The sequence below is a fragment of the Lepidochelys olivacea genome (genome assembly GCF_965140295.1).
Source record: "Lepidochelys olivacea isolate rLepOli2 genome assembly, chromosome: 14".
Lineage (NCBI taxonomy): Eukaryota > Metazoa > Chordata > Testudines > Cheloniidae > Lepidochelys > Lepidochelys olivacea.
Genome location: NC_140424.1, coordinates 2,197,242 through 2,218,044, shown reverse-complemented (window position 1 = coordinate 2,218,044; position 20,803 = coordinate 2,197,242). Strand labels below are relative to the sequence as shown.

The window sequence follows — 20,803 nt, the reverse complement described above, 5'->3', positions numbered from 1 at the left end:
TGTTGGGGTGTTTTTTGTTTTTGTTTTTTTTTCCGCAGACTCAGTAATAAAAATAATTTACAGTTGTCTCTATTCTGTACTGGACCTAAACAGAACAGAAACAAATAAGGAGCTTTGCATGTTTTTGTCTTTTTTGTTGTTGTTTCTTTTGCTTTTTTGGTTGCTTTTGTAAGACCTGCTAGGTAGTAAGTCTGCTTCTGTGAAAAGTGACATTTGTATGTTTGTTAATATCACTTTTCACAGCAGCAGACTTGCTAGCTAGCTGGAAGGCAGTGAAAAGTGATATTAACAAACATACAGATGTCACTTTTCACAGCAGACTTACACAGCCCTGGCAAGCCAGGAGACAAATTAAGCCCTGGATGGAGATGGGGGTACTGAGGCAGCGGGTCAATGGGGGAATGGATGGGGACCAGGGGAGGCAGTAGGGGCCAGGGGTGACTGGGGGGCGGGGGGGTGGAAGGGGTGAGCCTAGGGACAGGAGCCCTGCAGCCGCATGATTGGGGACCAGAGCCCTGCGGCCAGGGCCAGAGGATGCAGCAGGGGCCAGGAGTATTGGGGGGCTGAGCCCGCCGCCGGCACCCATTGCCACATGGCAGGGTGATGGAGCATGTGGCCAAAACCTGGGGCCAGGGGTCACAGCGAGGGCCAGGGGTGATGGGGGGAGTGAACCCAGGGACTGGAGCCCTGCAGCCGGGGCTGGATCGTGTGGCCCCGCGGCTGGAACCTCAAACCCTGCAGCTGGGGGATGGAGCCTGCCGCTGTGAGGCCAAAGCCTGAGGCCGGAGCCCCATGGTTGGAGCCCATGGCCGGAGCCTGAAGCCCTGCGGCTGGGGGACGGAGCCCACTGCCGTACAGCTGGAAGCTGCCACTTGCCACCCCAGGGCTGGAGCCTGACCCCACCACCTCCAGGAGCGTGGGGAACTCACTAGCTACCTGCTCCTCTGGTGTTTGTGGCTCCACAAGAGAGCAGGGCCCAACCCCTGCTGGTGGCTCGGGGGTGGGGGAGGAGACTGTTTTGCCCACCCCACCCCCCATTCACAACCCCGGAGGCTGTGGCCACACAAAAAGCCCCTGGTGGCCACATTTGAGAAAAACTGGGCTACAGAGAGAGGCAGGAAAACAGATTCAATCAGGTTGTTGACACTGGCAAGAGGAACTGAGCTTACTTGTTGGGCCTATTCTCAAAGGCTCCCGGTGAACAAACAGCAGTCTGAGCAGCTCCTGGATCACCGCTTTCTCTGGGGGTTCATTATCTTTGAAACACATGGTGGAAACCAGGTCTATGAAGAAGCTATTGCACATCTGACGGAACTGGGCGTTCCTCTTTATTGCAACACTGAGGAAACGGTAGGAAAAGAAATCACTAAGGTAGCCAGACAACTGCAGAACCAGGTAAATTGCGTGGCACTGCTACACAGGTCCAACTAGATGATCTAGTGATTCCTTCTGGCCTCAAACTCTACGCCTGATGCTGTGTGTAAAGCTCAAGTGCCCATGGTCAATAGGGTGATTTTATCAGCAAAACGAGACTCTATATGAACAACCAGAGTTTTAACAAGGCATTATTACAAGGCATTTCTCAGAGCTATTATCTATGAAAACTGTATCCCACTGCTATTTGTGATCTGATTGCCAGCGACCCAGAACGCTGTTACCGCTGACTTCTTGCTAAGAAGCAGAAACCAGTGACCCAAGATAGGAGTAGTTCAACTGTTTGATTCAGCCACTAATAGCACTTTGCTTTACCGAATATCTGAAACGTCTCAAATGGAATGAGGTAACTTCCTTGCCAGATCTTTAAACACAGGGCAGAGGGGAAATACCGGAGACCAGTATAATTTATCCTGCCAACTCTTCCTGTACTTAGACCTTCAGTGCTGAGGGTCAGGGTCTCCCAACACAACTAGCCCAATTATCTCCTGCTGCAGGGTTAGTGATGCAGGGTTTTTATAGGAAGGATGGAATACCTGAGCTCCTGGGAGATGGTTACACTATAGTCATCTGGCAGGTTAACTTTGCAGTATGGACAGAACATCTGCCCTGGTGTCAGCCACTGTTTGATGCAACTCTGACAGAAGACATGATCACAAGGCAGGTTGACTGGATCCTTAGGGTCTTCCAGGCAGATTGGACATGGCTTCAGACCATATCTGTAATCCAATCAACACAACTAAATCCAAGCAGTCAAGCTACGGGCCTAAAGAGTCTTCTATTGCAACTCAGTTTAAAGACCATAAGAGGGAACCTGGGTCTCACTGGCACGTCTCTCAAGGTCAGGGACGAGGATAAGGTGGCAAGTTGTTTTTATTCATCCAGCTTTCACCATGATGAATACAAAATTGCCATACACCAGAAAGTTGTTGGTGCATAAAAGCAAGAATAAGATTCCAGGTTACAGCATAGAACATCCCACAGGTAGAGAACTAATTGCTACAGTTCAGTGTGAACCCTGCACTGGCATTTGTAAGCACCCACCAAAATTAGGTCACAAGGTAAATTAGGGCAACATATGGAATAATCTATTCATGTTATTCTCTTATTTTCACAGTTAAGCATGTAAAAGTGCTTGTGACAAATATTACTGGCTTCTCCTTTGCCAAGAAACCAAAAGGACATTTTTATCCTCCTGCCTAGATTCCTTTTCAAACAGATAATCCAAGTGATCTAGAGCCTCCAGCTGACCTACTCCACAGAGATACATCCTAGAGAATATAAGGGTGAAGTTCATCCTACATATTCATGGGCGGTGGGTATCAATGGCGGGGGAAGGCTAAGCCTACCCAAACTGCCTACCTGGCCCTGCCCACTCCACCCCCAGGCTCCCTCCTGCTTCCCACCATGCTCTGCTGTGGGCGTGGCTCTTCCTTCCCATGTGGGCGGGGCCCTGGGCCAGTGGGCTGGAACAAGGAGGAGCGGGGGCAGGAGGCCATAGCCCTTCCACTTTTCTCCAGGGTGGACCCTGCCCCCTTCCCCTCCTCTTCCCTCCCGGCCAGGCCATCGAGGAGCCTGGCTGGGGAGCCACAGAAGACCCTCCACCTGCCTGGGGCGCTGAGAGCAGCCCTGGCCCATTTCCAGGATGAGGGTCCATGACTCCATGCCGGCTCCCCACAGCTGCCCGCACAGCTCTCCCTGACCCGGCTCCAGCCTGGGAGGGGTGGGGGATCAGAGCCACAGCCTGGCCACAGTAAGAGCCACGCAGCAGCTATGGAGTCGTGGACCCTCCACCTGCCCCGGGCAGGCGGGGACACGGGCCGGGGGCTGCTCAGGCTCCCCGCACCACGGTCAGGTAGAGGGTCCGTGGCGGCTCCACACAGCTGTCCACCCAGCTCTTATCACGGCCGGGCTGCGGCTCTGAGGCTCCCGCCCACACCAGCTGGAGCCGGGTCGGGAAGAGCTGCGTGGACCACTGTGAGGAGCCTGGGTCCCTCCACCTGCCCTGGCTGGGGGGGCCTGGGACACGGGCAGGAGGCTGCTTTCGCCTCCATCTCGGGCAGGGACCCCACCCCACCCTTCCCCCCTCCCCTTTTGGGAGGGCTCTGGTGCCCTTGCCCCGGGACGGGACTACTGTGGGCCAGAGCCTGCAGCCAGGGACGCCAGGCGGCTGGAACCGGTGCTCACACCGCCCGCCCACCCACCGCACTGGGGGCCGCACTCAGCTGCCTGCCTGCCGCTCCGGGGCTCAGGCTGGGGGCCACACTGCCTGCCCACCAGCCGGGCGCTCCGGGGCTGAGGCAGACGCTTGGGAGGCCTGGAGCTGGTGGGGGTGCCCTCTGGGCTCCAGTGGGGGAAGGGAGGTGGGAGGGGTGAGGCCCCAGGCAGAAGGAGAGCGCTGGCCGGGGCTCGCCTCCCCAAGCCAGCAGTTCACCCGCCACTCATGGTCGCTAGTTACATTTGGGATAAATTTGGCCCATTCCTACAACAGCAGCAAATTTCATTCATTCAATCTATGCTGAAGCTCATAGGCTCATGAGAGAGCTGCCTCGCACTTGCTGAAGGAAGAGGGAAGTGGGAAGTAATGACAGGATTCACGGAAGTCAGCCTACTGCGTAATATGTTAAAAAAACACTTGGGAAAATACAAAACTATAGTCTCATAAAAGGAGATGAAAAGGTTGTCCCTGCACACCCGCTACAAGCTCTGTAGGGACTCCGATCTCCCAAGGCTCAGCCTGTCAGTGTCTTGGCTGAACTGTGCGCTCCTCACCCCGGAGCCCACATGCTCTGCATGCTACACTATCTGTTCCAGGCTCAATGCAAAACTCTACAACGCTTAGTGTAAACCTACGAACACACCCTTTTAGGAACATGCCCATCCCAATGACCTTACTTGCAAATAGTTGCGTTGGCTTCCTCCTTACATTGGTACAGCACTTTCATCACTGCAGTGAAAGTTTTATGAGTCTTGACGTCAGAGTCCCACTGAAGACACTGGAAGGGAGGGCAACAATAAGTGACTCTACTTTGCTGCTTTAGATGGAGATTTCCAGGGACAGGAGAAGCAAAAGGAAGGAAAAACCCTCAAATGCAGCCAGCAATGCCTATATATATTTGTTCACATTAGCACAGCAGTTTATCACCACACTTTTTGGTACAGGGAAAAGCAGCTGGCTTGACAGTTCTTGAGAGCAGTCGGGGGCATCTGAAATTGCAGTAGCTGTGGGAGCAGGGGACAGGGTGGCCTTTCAAGCACCACTCTTGTGTGGCTCCCCTCTGGGTGCTGTTGCAGATTTTTCTCCTTTTTAGGCTTTTCTTTTGCCTGCTTCTGTGACTCACCTTTGGAAAAGGGAGGCCTGGGTGATCTCTTTCTAGCTGGGGTCTGTGGGGATGTGGATCCTTCATTCAGGGGAAGAAATAAGCAGGAAGCCTCAGCAAAACAACAGGGAGCTCAGCAGCTCCTACAGACAGCTCAGAATGACAACTGACTTATGGAAGCAAAAGATTCTTAATATCTGAAGTAGGATTTCTGACTGGCTGCAAACAGCAAGTCTGGCTGCAGCTCTGCATGCAGAACAGAACTAGCAGGGGTTTTTCAGAGGGCAGGTCTCATATCCAGTCCACAGATTTGACAGATTTGGTCCTGCCTCCTATAGCTACACAGTTGGATCTGTGAAACTGGCTATGAAGGACAATTTGAGGAAATCGCAATGTTTGCAGGCAATTCATGAAGAGAAGGAGAGATGAGATGTGTTGAGAACTCATTGTTCTAAAGGATTTATCCAGCTCTGTTTGTAACTAATGACCAGGAACAGGTTTTGGATAGCACTCCTTTAGCAAATTCAAATAATCTTTCAGAAAGAGAGGAGGGATCCCTACTTCAACCCCAGATGTTGCTTAATGAGGATGTTCTTACATTGCCTAGCAGCAAGATGTGTCTCTTTACCAGATCCTGCAATTCTGGAATCAGGGACTCAGTCCCAAGCAGCATGTGTTCCACAAAGAGGGACATAGAGAAGACCCGATTCCACCGAAGCCTGTCAGAGAGAAAGCACAGTTACAATACTATCACAAGGGAGCCTCCTGGGCTGAAATTAATGCAATAGGGAGGAGGAAGGGAAAAGGCAACATCAGAACATCAAGTCAGAGCAGTGTGATAGGACCACTGCTTTTCATGCTGACAAGCACTGTCTCATTGTTTCCTTGTGCTTCTCTCGACTGTTTCTTGTATCTCTCTATTGTCTCATTTCATACTTAGATTGCAAGTTCCTTGGGGCAAAGGCTGCCTTTTTGTTGTCTCTTTATATAGCGCCTAGAACAGTGGAGTTCTTAGGTGCTACCACCATACGAGTAAACAACCATATGCTGACTAGATTGTGGATAAGGACAACCCTATATAGGTTTGATTCCTATATCACGGAGCTAATAAGAGATCTCCACTATCTATAGGGTTTCTCCTTGCCCTCACTTGCTCCTGTTTTCCTAAGACACTAGATAATTTTAAACTGTCTGGGACCGTCCTCAGAGAGGAAGCACGACTGGGGTGAAGCTCCAAATGTCTGCCAGAGTCAGTGTACGTGAGGGATTAATGTGGAGATGAGCTGTAACATCAACAGTGGCAGTCTACCAAGCGCCAGGACCCACCCAGTGATTTCATCCACAGATTTAAAATGATCCTGGATCCCATTTGGAATGGGATCTGCTGGGTTTTTTTTGTTTTGTTTTTTTATTATAAACTTGGGAAAATAGAGAAAGCCCTGTAATGCAGAACAGACACGTTCTGGGGAAATGACAATCAATGCAGCCCAGCAGTAACCCTGGAGGGGTTAAAACAGTTTTAGTCCGAGAACAACAGTATTGTAGATACATTCAGTCCATATTAGACATCTTCCCCTTGAAGAGCAAGATACAAGGAGTCTTTCAAGACTGAGATTCTTAGTGGGTCCATGTTACTTACTTGACTTCCTGGAGCAGCTGATGGCACTGACTTCCACTATCCTTAGAACAGCTCTCCATACAGACAAGTTCAATGGGCATATGAAGATTCTTCACCTGCTGTAGCCAAATCTGTGGCCTGGACTTCAACACTTGATCCTCCAGCATCTCAGCACAAGCCATTGCAGCAAACACATCCAGAACCTAGACAGGCACATGCACACAGAGGCTTTAGTATAACTTGACAGCTGGAAAGGTGACATCCTCTTCCCAGCTCAGTTTCACAGCTACTTGTGAGTAGTGGGCTGTGTGCTCTGGTTTGTTATTGTAGGGTTACTCATGAGTGCTGTGCACACTGGTTTGCATTCCTGGAGTTCCAGGATTTGTGCGCCCCTGGCTCAGGTCATTAGGAGATCTCAGAGATTAACCCAGATTGTGGTAAATGAATTATTCCTTGCCATTACTACAGGGCAGATCTGATAATGGGTTGAATATCCAGGGTATTAAAGACCCATGTCTATTTTTCAGTTCCCACTGTTGCAGGTGCTTTATTGCTTCTGAAATAGGAAGACAGATCAAAGGGAACGGAATTGCTATGTCGGGGAGCTGTGCTAGTTGGAGCTCTCTTCCTCCCAGGGCTAAGAATCACATCATGCCAGATAGACACCGTACCATCTCATAAGGTGACGAAGTGCGTCCTTTCTCAGCCTGGTAGAGAAGACTATTCAGGACACTGGGGTTCACAGCCAGGATCCTGGAAAAGTTCTGCAGCCGGCTCCTAAATTGATGGTACCCAAGGTGGACCCAGGGCAGGGAAAGCATCTTCTCCTCTCCGCCTATGGATGCTGCCTTCAGTTCCTCAATGCATGATAAGAGGGCGATTTGCAGAAACTGAACATTTAAAAGAAAAGAAGGAAAATAAAAGTTTTCTCTGCCCCAAAATGCTTACAAGAACACTCCTAAATGCTATACAGAGAAAATGACTTTAAATATTTTTTTACTGAGCAAATCTTTGCTGCTGAGTGGATTCAGTAAATATGCTATCATGTCAGTGTCCCCAGGTGCTCCTAACAGAGGTGACCAGGTGACTTTCTGGAAGTACCATTTGAAACAGTGGTTCCAGTGGCAAGTTGTTTCTTCTTTTTGCCATCCAACTGCTGGGCACCTCCACAAGAGGGACTCAGATTGAGTCCCTTGAGAAAGAGGCCAGGTGAAAGCTCTAGCGTACGTTCTTCAGTATCATGTATGAAATAAGCTCTGCTCCCACATCTAAATTATTCTTGGTCCTTGGTTCAAACACTGACCTGTAACTCCCGAGAAGAGGACAGGCCTATGGTCAGGAGGATGAAGTCTCTGACATAGCAGTGAAAGAGCATGTTCCTTTCTGCCTCACCCAGACTGGAAATAAACTCGCCCAGTGGAGTCTTCTGGAAGATACCCACAAACTTCTCCGTATGGCCTGGAACATCAGGATGCAAACGGAAGTTTTATGTTACAAGGAAAATTAGTTCGCTACAGCTCCCCTCCCAAAAGGGTTTTGCGGCACAGAATTAACTAGTGGGGGGCAGTGACAGTGTCAACAAAACACCCAGCTGTGGTACCTCAGCGCTACCTCCCCTCACAGCCCCAAAGGCTGCTGCCCGCTTTACTGAGGAGGGGTATTGGTCAGGCACCGAGATCACCTCTCTCTGCCTTTGTAAAGGGCCCAGAGATCTTTAACGTTTACCTGGACAGCACAACAGATGTGAGCAGAAACCACGCCACCATATTTCCCCATTTCTGTGACCATCAGTCTATGCTCATCGCTGTAGCAGCTGAGCGACTAATTTTAGAACACCCCATCTTCCCTTAGCACAGTACTCTGCTGTCTGCCATGAATGGGATCCCATGTCCTGGTAAGGGACTTGAAGGCAGGACCTGGCCCAAAGACAAGAGTACTGGGGTCCACTGACACGTCAACTCTTGATATTCCCAGGTATTTCCAGTACAGGGGGGCACAGAAAATGAGAGAGAATGACCATGAAAAAGATAACATTAGATGCGCAGCACTCTAGTGTCTTACATGGGACAGGGGCACTGAAAGCAGCCTCATGGTCATAAGAAAATAGTTGCAGTGACAACCTAGGGTTTTCAGCAAAGGAATTAGCTGCAATGCTCTTCCTTACTGAGCTCAAACTGGGCTCCCACCTTCAGTGCCTGGGATGTATTGAGCCTGCAACCACAGCTCTTCCAAATAATCCTTTATCCTCCAGCTGAAGGGCATTTCATTGCCGGCATGTGCAGGCACCCTCATGTCGTTCTGCACCAGAATCGTCTCGGTCTGAGAGCTGAGCGGGGGCACATGCAAAACAGAAGACAGTGGGCAGTTAGTGCTCAGTGCTACCACTTGGGGGGCTCAGGTCAGTGTCAAGCAGGTGGCTGGGGCTGAGTGCCAAAAGCAAGGCATTCAGCACTTGGAAGAGAGGGACAGAATTGTAGGACTGGACAACACAAGCCGTCCTGCCAATCACAGAACAGTGTTGGTAGGGCCCGTCGATTACACGTCCTCCCTGGCCCTTATGCTGCAAGAGAAAATAACTTGTGTGTTAGTTCTCCATGCCCATATAGAGCCATTAACTTGATCGGCCTTCAGTGCTGCTCACCCCAGCCCTCCCACTGCAGTTTTCGGCAGCTCACCTGCTGTTACCCACGTTGTAAGGGATGCTCAGAAGGTTCAAATCACTGAAGATGAACATCCATAGATGTTTCACGCAGCCCTCTGTATTCGGCCTGACCAATAACTCCAGGTTGCAGTCTCGGTCTGTGATTGACACCATATGAGCCAGGAACGGAGTCACCACATTCTGGACTCGCTTCCACAGAGTGTGTCTGTGGGTGACAGAGACACGGACGCAGACAAAGTAGAGAGTGAGCGTTGCTGATCTGCATGTTCAGAAGTCAACATGTGGCTGTTGCTGGACGTTTCCAAGGGGAAATCCGCTCAATTACATTTGTAAACAAGGGAGAGAGACCTAATCCTGCATTTCTCCACCTGCTTCTCTGGTGTGTGGTTTTCTCTCCGCTGTTTTCATTCAGTGTAACAGTGCACTTATGGTCTCCCTCCCCTGGCACTGCCCATCCAGCTGACAATGCCCAAGCCATGCTCCCGATGAAGCAAGGAGAACACAGGACTAGAGAGTTACCAGCACTGGGCTGAGACTATTACACCATTCTTAAATAGATCCAATATTCAGAGCACATGAACGTGCCTTCTCTGCTATCATTACCATGTATACAGACGGTATTTTTAAAAAGCTGCCAAGTGGTAATGTGTCTAGCTGCTGTCCATACCTGAAAGTCCCAGCCTCCTGGAGGGCGTTAAGGTTCGAAGCCTCCCGCAGCACCCAGTCTTTCAAGTTAAAGGGATTTTCTTCTTGTTTCTTCAAGAGGCTGAAGAGACGATTCTTCACTATCTTCAGGAAGGAGGCTGGAAAGAGCACAGAGCTCAGCAACCCCTTTTCCTTACCCCCGCACACATGCCAAATGCTGAAGTGACTAACAGCAAGTTTCTCCAAGTTTTCGTCCACAACCCAGTCAACCAAGGAAGCTGGCCGATTTATAGCACCTCCTGAGGTTGCTGTCCAAGATCTGAGACCCCAGGCAAGGCATAATCACCAAGAATGGAATTAAAATATATGCAGACAAACTCCAGTGAGGTGTGCATAATTCTGGAGACCATGTGCAGACACTATTGGGTCCTGGGGATCTCTCCACTGGATCCAGCTACCTAGTCTCAGAAAAGCTCCAGATCCAAAAGAGGAAAGGGCATTACTCACCACCTTAAACCAAGCAAAGCAGAGTTCTCCAAGTATTTCTCCACCCTGGAATTGTATAGTGGATTCATCCCTGGGTCTTTGGGCAGAATCCAGTTCTCATGATGTGAATGTCACTCAGCAGAGGGCCTCACAAGGGAGTTCAGCCCCCCTTACAAACCCAGGGCAAGGCCCTTGGGAACTCGTACCTTTCAAATCATCTTCTTTAGACAGAAAGCCAAGAAGAATCTCGATCCTCTTTGTACTACGGCAGGAGCCCTCACTTTGGTCCCGTAGCATTCCCACCGCACTCTGCACGCAGCTCCTCAGGAGAGTGGTGGTGTCCAGGACTTGAGTCTTTCCAGGTACAGAAGGAAAACAAACCTGGTATTACTCTATGATCGTGCACGTTTCCCCTTTTTAAATTACAACTATATTCGTTTTAACATGCCTATGTAAATATGCAACTTTTCTCCTGTCTTCCTCCTTTCCTTTCACCTTTGATTCACGTTGACAGCCTTTTCTACACTAGGCTACATGTTTTACATGACATACTCCTCCTGTGACTGCTGTGAATTGGCTCTCCACCTAACATTAACTGAAAGGTAGGACAAGATTCCCACTGGATAATCAGCTAGCTCAGAAATCAGAAGTGGAGGTGATAATATTAACTTAGGAGCTGCAACAAGACAACCTGGGAAACACAGACTTCAGCAGGACACAGTCAGTCTGACATTTACACATTCTTTCGAGTTCACATAAAGTATGATGAGCACAAGCCAGCACTACCAAGGTTCTTGCCCAGGTTCCCTCATTAGGATGAACAGGAGTTCGATACTAACATGGTTTCAACTGCAAATACCAACTCACAATGGCAAATGAATAAAGCTAAGAGTTCTAAAACGCAGGCCTCAGCTTGAAAGTCAAAAACAACTCAGAGGCCTTTAAAACAGCCAACAGAGACTCAAAGTGAGGGACAAAGAGTTGCCCAGGTGAGTCCCTGGAATGATGTATGGAATCATTCTTTAATGGTTATTTTCAATCATCAGCATTTCTGATGTGAACAACAATGGGATAACATCAGAGTTGCAAGGGTCAGAGATGACTTTGGGTATAAAATGTGTCATGTACCTTATCAGAGAGAGTAGAGAGGCATATTTAGTCATTCAAAGTAAAACGAATGGCTTCCGAACTTACATCACATTCCTCTGTTTCAGACGTTGCTGTTTCAACCTCCATCTCCTCCTCTTGCTCTTCTCCATCCACTATCATAGCTACAACCACAATACACAACTTCGAATTAGAAAGAAAAGTAATTCACTGCTAGGGCAATGGGATGAAAGTTTTTAATACAGACTGGACACTAAAGCCCTAGATCCTCTATAGTCTCAGATCACCTAAATGTCTGCCGAGTATGGCTCTCTAAGCACAGCTACAGGTGCTGATCCTGCAGGCCTTCATGAAGGAAAGAGAGAAAGCAAGTGACTATGATTTCAGAGCTGCGGGGGGTAGGCTCTGGCATCATACCTGCCATTGTATTCTCAGTCCTCTACTGAAAAAAGAAAGCAGGAAAAATTGGGGAAAGTAGAATGTTTTTTTCCTACATATTTAGGTGAACTAAAATCTAAACGAGACCGTGAGAAATTGTTTCCAGTGTCAAATCATTCCAGTTGATCTTCCCTCAACACTTAACCAGAGCAGTGCAGTTCTGAGTGGCAAAAGTCCCATTATTCAAATCCTAGGACCCTTTCTCCCATAACCGAGTCCTGAAATGCAGTACACCCTGCTCTTCCAGTCCTAAGACATGGTGCACCAGTGGTGCCCAACAGCATGAGTGTCACAGTTTTGTGACAAAAGACAATGGGGGATTTAAACTGAAACCACCAAAATGACTTCACTGATGGCCTGCAGCTGGAAGGGAGGTCTTCAAAGATGATGGGATAGTGCAAGTGCATCATCTGTAGCCAACTCAGCACCCTCCAAAGAAAGTATAAATTGAGATTTTATGTCTAGTATGCCCAGAAACATGGATTAGCTCTACCAGAAATGAATAGCTATTGCCCAGTGTACAAAAGTTACTTCGGATTTACGGTATTTCTCACAGTTTTGAAAACTCTTATAATACTTAAGTTCTTATTAGAACCTCTGTGCTGAATGTGAATGCTTTTCTTTCCTCTGCATACTCTCTGATCTCCACACATCAGCACGTCTGGGATGCATGAACCTCTCATCCTGTTCCCCTAGGGTACATCACCACTCCTGTTGGAATGCCCAGCATGTGGCTTACGTTCAGGCTTGTCCACATCCTCACAGAACAGTTGGCTGATAGTGAGGTTCCTCAGGGCAGTCACATCAGAGACCATGTCCTTGGATCTGCGGAGGTCATCAATGTGCACTGACTGCCACAGCCCTGGAAACAGAGAACAAGACATTTCAGGTCTGTAACATGCTCTTCCACAGAAGCTTCTGAAGAACTTTCTGCCAGCACCTTTAAACAACAAACAGAGGTTTGGTCCAACAGGCTAGGGGTTTGTGCTCTGAACTGCCAGGGTTTGATTCTTGTATCAAAGAACAGTAATCCTTCCCATCAATTAAAGAGTTGCAGTGATTGCTCTGGATACAGTAGTGTACGATTCTCCTCGACTGAAAGGATAAGCATGTTATGGGGGCCTTGAGGATGCAATTAAAACAAGAAGAAAAGGAGGACTTGTGTCACCTTAGAGACTAACAAATTTATTTGAGCATAAGCTTTCGTGAGCTATAGCTCACTTCATTGGAAGCTTATGCTCAAATAAATTTGTCAGTCTCTAATGTCCCACAAGTCCTCCTTTTCTTTTTGCGAATACAGACCAACACGGCTGCTACTCTGAAATCAATTAAAACAAGGAGACTCCTCAGGGCACAACAGGGTTGGTGGAGGACTTGCTGGGAAAAATAGAGCCTTGGGATCTATTCATGAGATAGCCATGGGAGGAAGGGGCCACAGCTGGGGTCATGCTCTAGCTGTGTTTCTCTCAAATGAAACTGGAAGAGCATTTATTTAGCACTGAGTACAGAAATAAGGGATCCTTCCAGAAGAGACTAGGAGGACTCAGGGCAGGGAAGGATACAGGTGGGGTGCTGCTCGTAGCAAGCTGTGGCAGCTCTGGTAAGCCGCAGGAAGCATGGACACTGGATTTTTTTACAAGCAAAACGTACCGAATGAAAATCACTCCAGTTTTTTTATCATGGTTCAAATGAACAAACTTGTTGAGCTCTGAAAACGCCAGTCTTACCTCCATGGAATCCCACGTAAGAGGTTCCACCTTCTATCCGGGACAGTTTAGTGATAAAGTAGACAAAGACTGAGATTTCTCCCAACTCCACCTTGTTGATTTCATTAACAGCTGAGTATCTACAAGGGAAGGGAAATGTCCGAGGACAAGTTCAGTACAGTGCCCTGAACAAGACAACCTTGTTCAGGCTTCCAGGGCACATATTCCCTCCTTCCACAAAGCTGGTCAAAGGTTACAGGGTTCTCTTCCTCCCCTCTCCCCCAGGAAGAGGCAAACATGGACTGGGACTCTCAGACCTACAGCAGGTTGTCCTGACCCTGTCACAAATAACTTCATTTTGGTAGACATCCCCTCCTTCCCCCAGCATTTCTAAGCTTTCAAATATAAATCTTACCTCAAAGAGGGAGCACAAGTCAACCCAGCTCTGTGCACCAGTTTTCATTTTGATCTGTCTTTTTTAACATTGTCCAAAGCATGGCTGGCCCTTGCAAAAGTTAGATCAAATCTACTACAATGGTAGATTGCAGAGTGGGAGGACCCAATGAGTGACACTCCAATAACGCGCTAAGTTAAGACTGGGGAAGACATTACAACAGTCAGCAATTATCTCACGCGTGACATACTTGGCTGAGGCAATGAGCTGGGCACTTTGAGAACCATCTTCAAAGTCCGTCTGAATAATTAGGATTTTATTTCCAGATGTAGAATCAAGGAAATTCCTGGGGGCAGAAAGAAGATGGAGGAAATGGTTCCATATGAGCTTTGGGTTCTTGCAGAGAGAACAAGACATTAAATATCCAACTGTGTAAGAATAGCGTCATTTTAAAAACAAATTCCCCTGCCCCAACAACTTGGAATTAACATAACTTGTGCTCCGAGTCACCTTAGCAACCCCACTCCTCAGCTCTGCACTCTACCTTCCCTCCCTCTCTTTGGTCTGGTATTTATTTATTGCTCTAATGATCTGTCATCATTGAACTTAACCTAGAGTGTCCGCTCTTCAGAGTAGGATAAGGCAGACAGACTCACCGAATCTCCTTCAGGAATGAGTGCTCTGTGTCGAACTGCTGAAGGGACCAGGACCGGATGGAGAGGCTCTGAACCTTACCCTGCACTTCTGCCTTCAAACGCTCAGAGTCAGTGGCTGTCAGAAGCCTGGAGAAAGTGGTGATCTTAGAGACAAGAATTGCAATGTGAGTTCTTAGCTCAAAGATGAACAAGGTAAAGTCACAACTGAATGACAGCATTTGCCTGCCTACGCTCTGGAACGATGCCGTAGGCCCTCATTTGTAAGGCGCTCTCTGTTAGAGCTCTTCCTCTGAGCACTCTTGATCCTTGGGTCTCAACTGCATCATATTTACACTTTTTTAAAAAAACCCAACATGCTGATCTCATGAAATGTGTTAAAGGATGTGTTTTGGTTTTGCTTTTTATAAAACGTGCCCCTGAAGTCTGAGAGTTCTCAGGCTCCACATGGACTAACTGAAGGACTAAACCTACTAGCTAGAGACAGATACAAAAAAGACAAGACAAGTATTCAGGAGGCTCTGACTTGCAGGGTCTAGAGGCAATATATGCCCCAGTCAGAAGGCCCACCATCCTTCCATCCACAGTGCTGGAAAGTGGGAGGAGTAGGGTGCAAAGATTTTTACCAGGGTGCTGCCCTGGATCTTGTGCATAAACTTCGTTTGTACCCAGTGTCTGGCCAGTAAGCGTCTGAAAAACCTGAAGTCCTCTGACAGCTGAAAGGAAGGGCAAGGGGGGAAAAAAAACAGTCTGCTCCACGACACCTCCACCAGCCTGTTTGTTTAAAGTCGTCTTCTCCTGTGAATAACCCCACTGTCTGCCTCTGCTGCTGCTCAGAACTAACAGCATAAAATTGAGGAGTGAACAATTTGGTTTTCTGAGTCCTGCACTACACAAGTGGAGTTGTCATTCCCATCCCATCCCACCATGCGTGGCTGTAGATGTTAACATCTACAAGGGACACCTAAACCTAGATCTCTCACATGGCACAAGAATATATCGCCAGGACACGCATTTAGGAAACAAGGTGGGTGAGGTAATCTCTTTTATTGGACCAACTTCTGTTAGCGAGAGAGACAAGCTTTGAAGAGCAGGTCCCCAGGAAGAGCTCTGTGTAGGTGGAACACCAATATTCTAGGTCTGCCACGGCTACAACAAAGCTGCATAGGATGTGCCTTTGTCAGTTTTCCTTTTCATTTCAATTCAATTACTTCTCCTCCTGTATCATAAACCTCTGGCCCTCCTGGATCTGGAGCTCTTGGTAAGGGCTAATTTTTTTTTTTTTTTTTGGCTGAGTGATTAGAGGGGGAGATTTACAAAGGGCAATTAGGCAGCTAACTCCTACTTGTGCCCTTGAAAAATCTCCTTCTAGAGAGCGTCTGGGAATACTACCTCATGGATGCCAAAGCCACACAGAGAATAAAGGCTCCAGGATGAATCAGCATGACCACTGACATGCACCTTTCACCCCACATCACTATAATGGCAGATCTAGGTTTTGAAACAGCGAGAAGGCTCACATCGCCCCTACCCACGTGAACTGATACTGTATTACCAACAAAGCGAATTCAAAAGCCTAGTGCACGGACAGTTTGTAGACCTGAGGATCTTTTTGGAGAGAGAGAAAAATTTTAGGAAGACTCACCTCCGTGAAGACTGTGCGACGTCTGGACTCTGCATGGATGTGAGTCTGGAGGAAATCCACAAGAGAGGTGTGCTGCTGCTCTTTAAAGTATTTGTTGGCCAGATGATCTGCCACACAGGAGCTCAGCCGCGAGCTGCCCAGGCGAACTACAGAATCTGGTGTTGCACAGTTCAGCAGCACTAGTTGGGCTTCTTGTTGCACATTTGGCATCAGTTCATCAGGACGGCACCTCTGCTTCAGCTTCTCTGTCACTTGCAGGACGACTGAGGCACAGGTATCAGAGTGGTAACCAACGAAGACGTCAGAAGGGCTATATTCCTGCCTGCCCATGAGATGCTTCTCTGTATCAAAGGCTATGAAGTCATTCACCCACTTCATTAGCTCCTCCACAATGTCTCTTTGCCTTTTGTCCAGGACGGTATTGATATCCAGGTAGTGCTTCTCAAGCCTGTTGATCAGTGGGATGGGAAAGCATTTGTACACTACCTCTTTCTCTTCAATGACGATCAAACGGAACTTTGGGTGCACTCTGCATTTCACTCGATGGGTCCCCAAGCCCAAGTCAACGTACTTTTGACCAGCAAGGTACACGTAATACTGGTTGAGGGCATCATACAGGCTTTCATAGAGATTCTGCAGGTTGAGGAGGACCACCATCTGCCCAGTTTCCATGCAGATCTTCACACGGTTGATGTTCCTGCAGATCTGGGTGTACTCTTGGTCCTTGGGAAAGCTGGAGCCAAAGATAATCTCTGGCTGCTGTCTTTCGGCAAAAAAAGCCTGTTGGAGAATCTGCAGCGCTGCATAATTTTCAGTTAACACCAGCAGGTATCTGCACTCACCATCCTGACTGTTGCTGCGAATGTTCTGCTGGACCAGATCAATGGTGCTGACATCATCAGCGTGTATTTCTCCTTCTTTTGGGATCCTAGATGTAAATATGTCTAAGGCATTGATGTCATCTTTGCCGCTGAAGTTACGGAGAACAACCTGTGCAATGTCACAAGGTGTGGGCTCTCTTTTTGAGGCTTTAGTCAAAGCTAGAATCATTTTTATGAGGCTGTAGTAGTCGCGCAAACCAAAGAACTCTCGGTCTTGGGTCTTGCAAATCTTTTCGTATGCGTCCGCGAAGATGGGAAAGTAGCATTCGATTCTCTGCAGGATGATGCGCTCTGAAGAGCAGATCCCCTTTGCGCTTTCTATGAGCTCTTTGTTGCTGGGATCGCCACGTGATACAAAGATACCTCGATTCATCTTGGCGGGGTCCAGGGCCCAGTTGGAGATCCCAATAAAACCAACTTTTTTGTGAGGAAGCGGAACATCATCAATGCAACCATCTTCCAAGAGTGGGTGCAGGGTCTTCAGGGGCATTTTTGGAGAGTCTTCTGCTAGCCCAATCTCATCGAGCACCACCACAGAGACATATTCCTTCAGGTTCTTTCCATCCTGGAAGCGAGCACACTGCTTGAAGGTACCAATAATTCCCTCAGGAGTGGAGAGGGGGCTGCATTGGAAAGACACCAAATGGATCTGTTTCATTTCCTTGTAAAGATCAGAATAAGCAGCCTGCCCTTGCATGGCATCAGCCACAATGGTTTTGGCAAGGGATTTGGAACTCCCAGGCTTTCCAACGAGAAACAGAGGGATTTTAAGTTCAATGCAGATAACCATCATAAAGACATTTTCCTTCAAGGCTAAGTTCCTTGCTATGGTATTTCTCAGAGGCACTCCACTCAAGAACAGATCTTGCATTAGGCTGATTTCTTCCAGAATCCCTTTCTGGTTATCATAAGGTTTTGGAAGGTACTTACAGATAACACTTCTGTACAACTCTTTCTTTTCCAAGGATGCATGATAGCAAACACCGACTGCAAGTATTAAGGACCAGATGACTCTGTTTCTCTTTAATTTACATTTATCAGACCCCTTCTCTGCAAGATACTGCTCCAAATTATTTAGCAGAAGCTCACTGTGGCTGTAAAACCACTTGAAAACTTCCACACAGCGCTCCACATCCCTCAGGCTGACAAAGCTGCATTCATCATTTCTTCCTCTCATGTACCTCTGAGAGGCAAAAAGCACGTCTGTTACTACCCCAATTTCAGCTGCAGATATTTGTATCGACTCAGTAAGTCTTTGTACGATCTGTTGTATGTATATTTTTTCAGTGATATCGTTCAGCTGCCCAAAATCCCACACCAGAGGGATCATGCTTGGAGGGAGAGCATGGACACGGTACACAAGCTGCCTCAGTGGAATGGAGCCAAGTTTATCTTTGGTCTTATCTGCTTTTACACGGTAGCCTAGACCAGCTGACTCCAGACGCTGAATCATCTTTTCTGCGTGCTTACGGTAAGGGTTGCACGCTGCAATGATCTGCAAACCCGAGCCACTCACCAAAGGCTGCCCTTCTACTGTGCGGTCGCACAGAACTTCCTTGATGCTGCCGACGGCTTGAGTCGTGTTGGCTTCATCAAAAAACAGGATTGTGTCAAACTGATGTTGCCGCTTATTGGAGACAGCAATGTCTTCTGCTTCCCTGATCTTGGCATATATCATCTCTGCACTTGTGCCTCCATGAACTTTCACAAGTTTCATGTTCTCTGCATCAACACCACTCCTGCGCAGCTCACACAGGAATTTTATAAGCCTTGTTTTCCCACAGCCAGTTTCCCCCATGATAATAACCGGGATGCCACATCTGAATCGCATCTCAATAGCAAAAATCTTGAGTATATTGTCTGTTGTCAGCTCGTAGGTTTCATCAGGGTCCATTGCCCACTGGATTCCCAAAACCAAGCAAAGTTTCTCTAGCTTCTCATCTCTGGGCAACTGATCAAAGTTAATATTGAAGGGAACTCTCTGAAGTACCAATCCCTTGTACAGCTGTACGGACATTACATCTTTCTTGATGATGTTGCCACTCATGGGATTAATGGCATCAATGCCACCATTATTATTGGCCTGCAGATGGAAGCCAATGAACGTCATGGATACACGGTCTTCGTTGAAGAAAATATATGGGTGGGGCTCAGACTCCCACTTTTTCCGAATGCGGAAAGGAATAAGATCCTCTTCTGTGACTCCTTTCATGTCGAAAACTTGCCTCCCTGGGCTTTGATCAGAAATGTTTAATGTGGGCGTTGCAAAATCCCTTGCCATTAAAATCATGAAGGTGACCACAAAATTTTTGAAACCCTGCAGAGTATCCTGGACAAAGGCAGGGTTACAGAAAACAGAAGCTTCACAGTCTCTCAGCTGAACATTCAGGAACCAAGCAAAGTTTCGCAATTCTGACCAGGTGGGATCTATCACCCCACAATGTATCAGGAACAGCTGTAGGCACTCCACTGGGGTCCCTTCAACAGAGCCTTCTTCATAGCAGAACATATCAAGGTTATCCCCACGGTCAAATCGTTTCAAGTACTGGAAAGGTCTCTGGAAGGCCTCACTGCAAAACTCCTTCTGATCCATTCCAGGTTCTGTGCTGTACTCAGATGGGCCTCCTTGCACATCCATATCCAGGACTTCCTTGGGGGACTTACATGTTATTTTGGGGAACACATCAAGGAAATTATACTTCTGTCCATGTGAAATCTATAAGAGAGGGGGAAACATAAATAAACCATTGTAAGGTAACAGGTTTCAGAGTAGCAGCTGTGTTAGTCTGTATCCGCAAAAAGAACAGGAGGACTTGTGGCACCTTAGAGACTAACAAATTTATTTGAGCATAAGCTTTCGTGGGCTACAACCCACTTCATCGGATGCATAGAATGGAACATATAGTAAGATAATATATATATACACACACACACACATACAGAGAACATGAAAAGGTAGAGTAAGAGGCTAATTAATTAAGATGAGCTATTATCAGCAGGAGAAAAAAATTTTGTAGTGATAATCAAGATGGTCCATTTAGACAGTTGACAAGAAGGTGTGAGGATACTTAACATGGGGAAATAGATTCAATATGTGTAATGACCCAGCCACTCCCAGTCTCTATTCAAGCCCAAGTTAATGGTATCTAGTTTGCATAGTAATTCAAGCTCAGCAGTTTCTCGCTGGAGTCTGTTTTTGAAGCTTTTCTGTTGCAAAATTGCCACCTTTAAGTCTGTTACTGAGTGACCAGAGAGGTTGAAGTGTTCTCCTATGGGTTTTTGAATGTTATGATTCCTGATGTCAGATTTGTGTCCATTTATTCTTTTGCATAGACACTGTCCAGTTTGGCCAATGTACATGGCAGAGGGGCATTGCTGGCACATGATGGCACATATCACATTGGTAGATGTGCAGGTGAACGAGCCTGATGGCGTGGCTAATGTGATTAGGTCCTATGATGGTGTCACTTGAATAAATATGTGGACAGAGTTGGCATTGGGCTTTGTTGCACAGATAGGTTCCTGGGTTAGTGTTTTTGTTGTGTGGTGTGTGGTTGCTGGAGAGTATTGTATTGTAAGGTGGTGGCCTTAATCCTCTCATGCTGTTTCTTTTACCAGTCCTCGCAGATTGTAGACACCCTTTTCTGGCAGGGCTGATTAGCTGCTGCAGGGTTACACAGCTGGGGCACTTTTAAAAAGTGTAGAGCAGAATGTGAGTGTAGCTGCAATAGCAATTCTCTCTCCCTCATCTATTCCCTTTCTCCCTCCACCCCCACGACATTATCATCCCCATTTACTGCCTCCCTACCTTTTC

The 20,803-nt window shown here is 47.6% G+C and overlaps 1 protein-coding gene across 5 annotated transcripts in view; it reads right to left on the bottom strand.

Moving 5' to 3' along the window:
• The window catches only part of RNF213 (ring finger protein 213), a 91,441-nt gene that overhangs the window by 21,677 nt on the left and 48,961 nt on the right, over window positions 1-20,803 (bottom strand). For all 5 annotated transcript variants that reach the window (XM_084646960.1, XM_084646961.1, XM_084646957.1 and 2 more), the window contains 17 exons: window positions 16,109-19,705; window positions 14,467-14,609; window positions 14,061-14,156; window positions 13,438-13,556; window positions 12,450-12,572; window positions 11,360-11,436; window positions 10,372-10,519; window positions 9,702-9,837; window positions 9,048-9,239; window positions 8,559-8,698; window positions 7,676-7,830; window positions 7,044-7,262; window positions 6,394-6,575; window positions 5,353-5,473; window positions 4,330-4,430; window positions 1,971-2,153; window positions 1,170-1,339 (listed from right to left, as the gene is read on the bottom strand). In XM_084646960.1, the coding sequence (XP_084503086.1) occupies window positions 1,170-1,339; window positions 1,971-2,153; window positions 4,330-4,430; window positions 5,353-5,473; window positions 6,394-6,575; window positions 7,044-7,262; window positions 7,676-7,830; window positions 8,559-8,698; window positions 9,048-9,239; window positions 9,702-9,837; window positions 10,372-10,519; window positions 11,360-11,436; window positions 12,450-12,572; window positions 13,438-13,556; window positions 14,061-14,156; window positions 14,467-14,609; window positions 16,109-19,705 (5,902 nt within the window). The remainder of the gene's footprint in view (window positions 1-1,169; window positions 1,340-1,970; window positions 2,154-4,329; window positions 4,431-5,352; window positions 5,474-6,393; window positions 6,576-7,043; window positions 7,263-7,675; window positions 7,831-8,558; window positions 8,699-9,047; window positions 9,240-9,701; window positions 9,838-10,371; window positions 10,520-11,359; window positions 11,437-12,449; window positions 12,573-13,437; window positions 13,557-14,060; window positions 14,157-14,466; window positions 14,610-16,108; window positions 19,706-20,803) is intronic.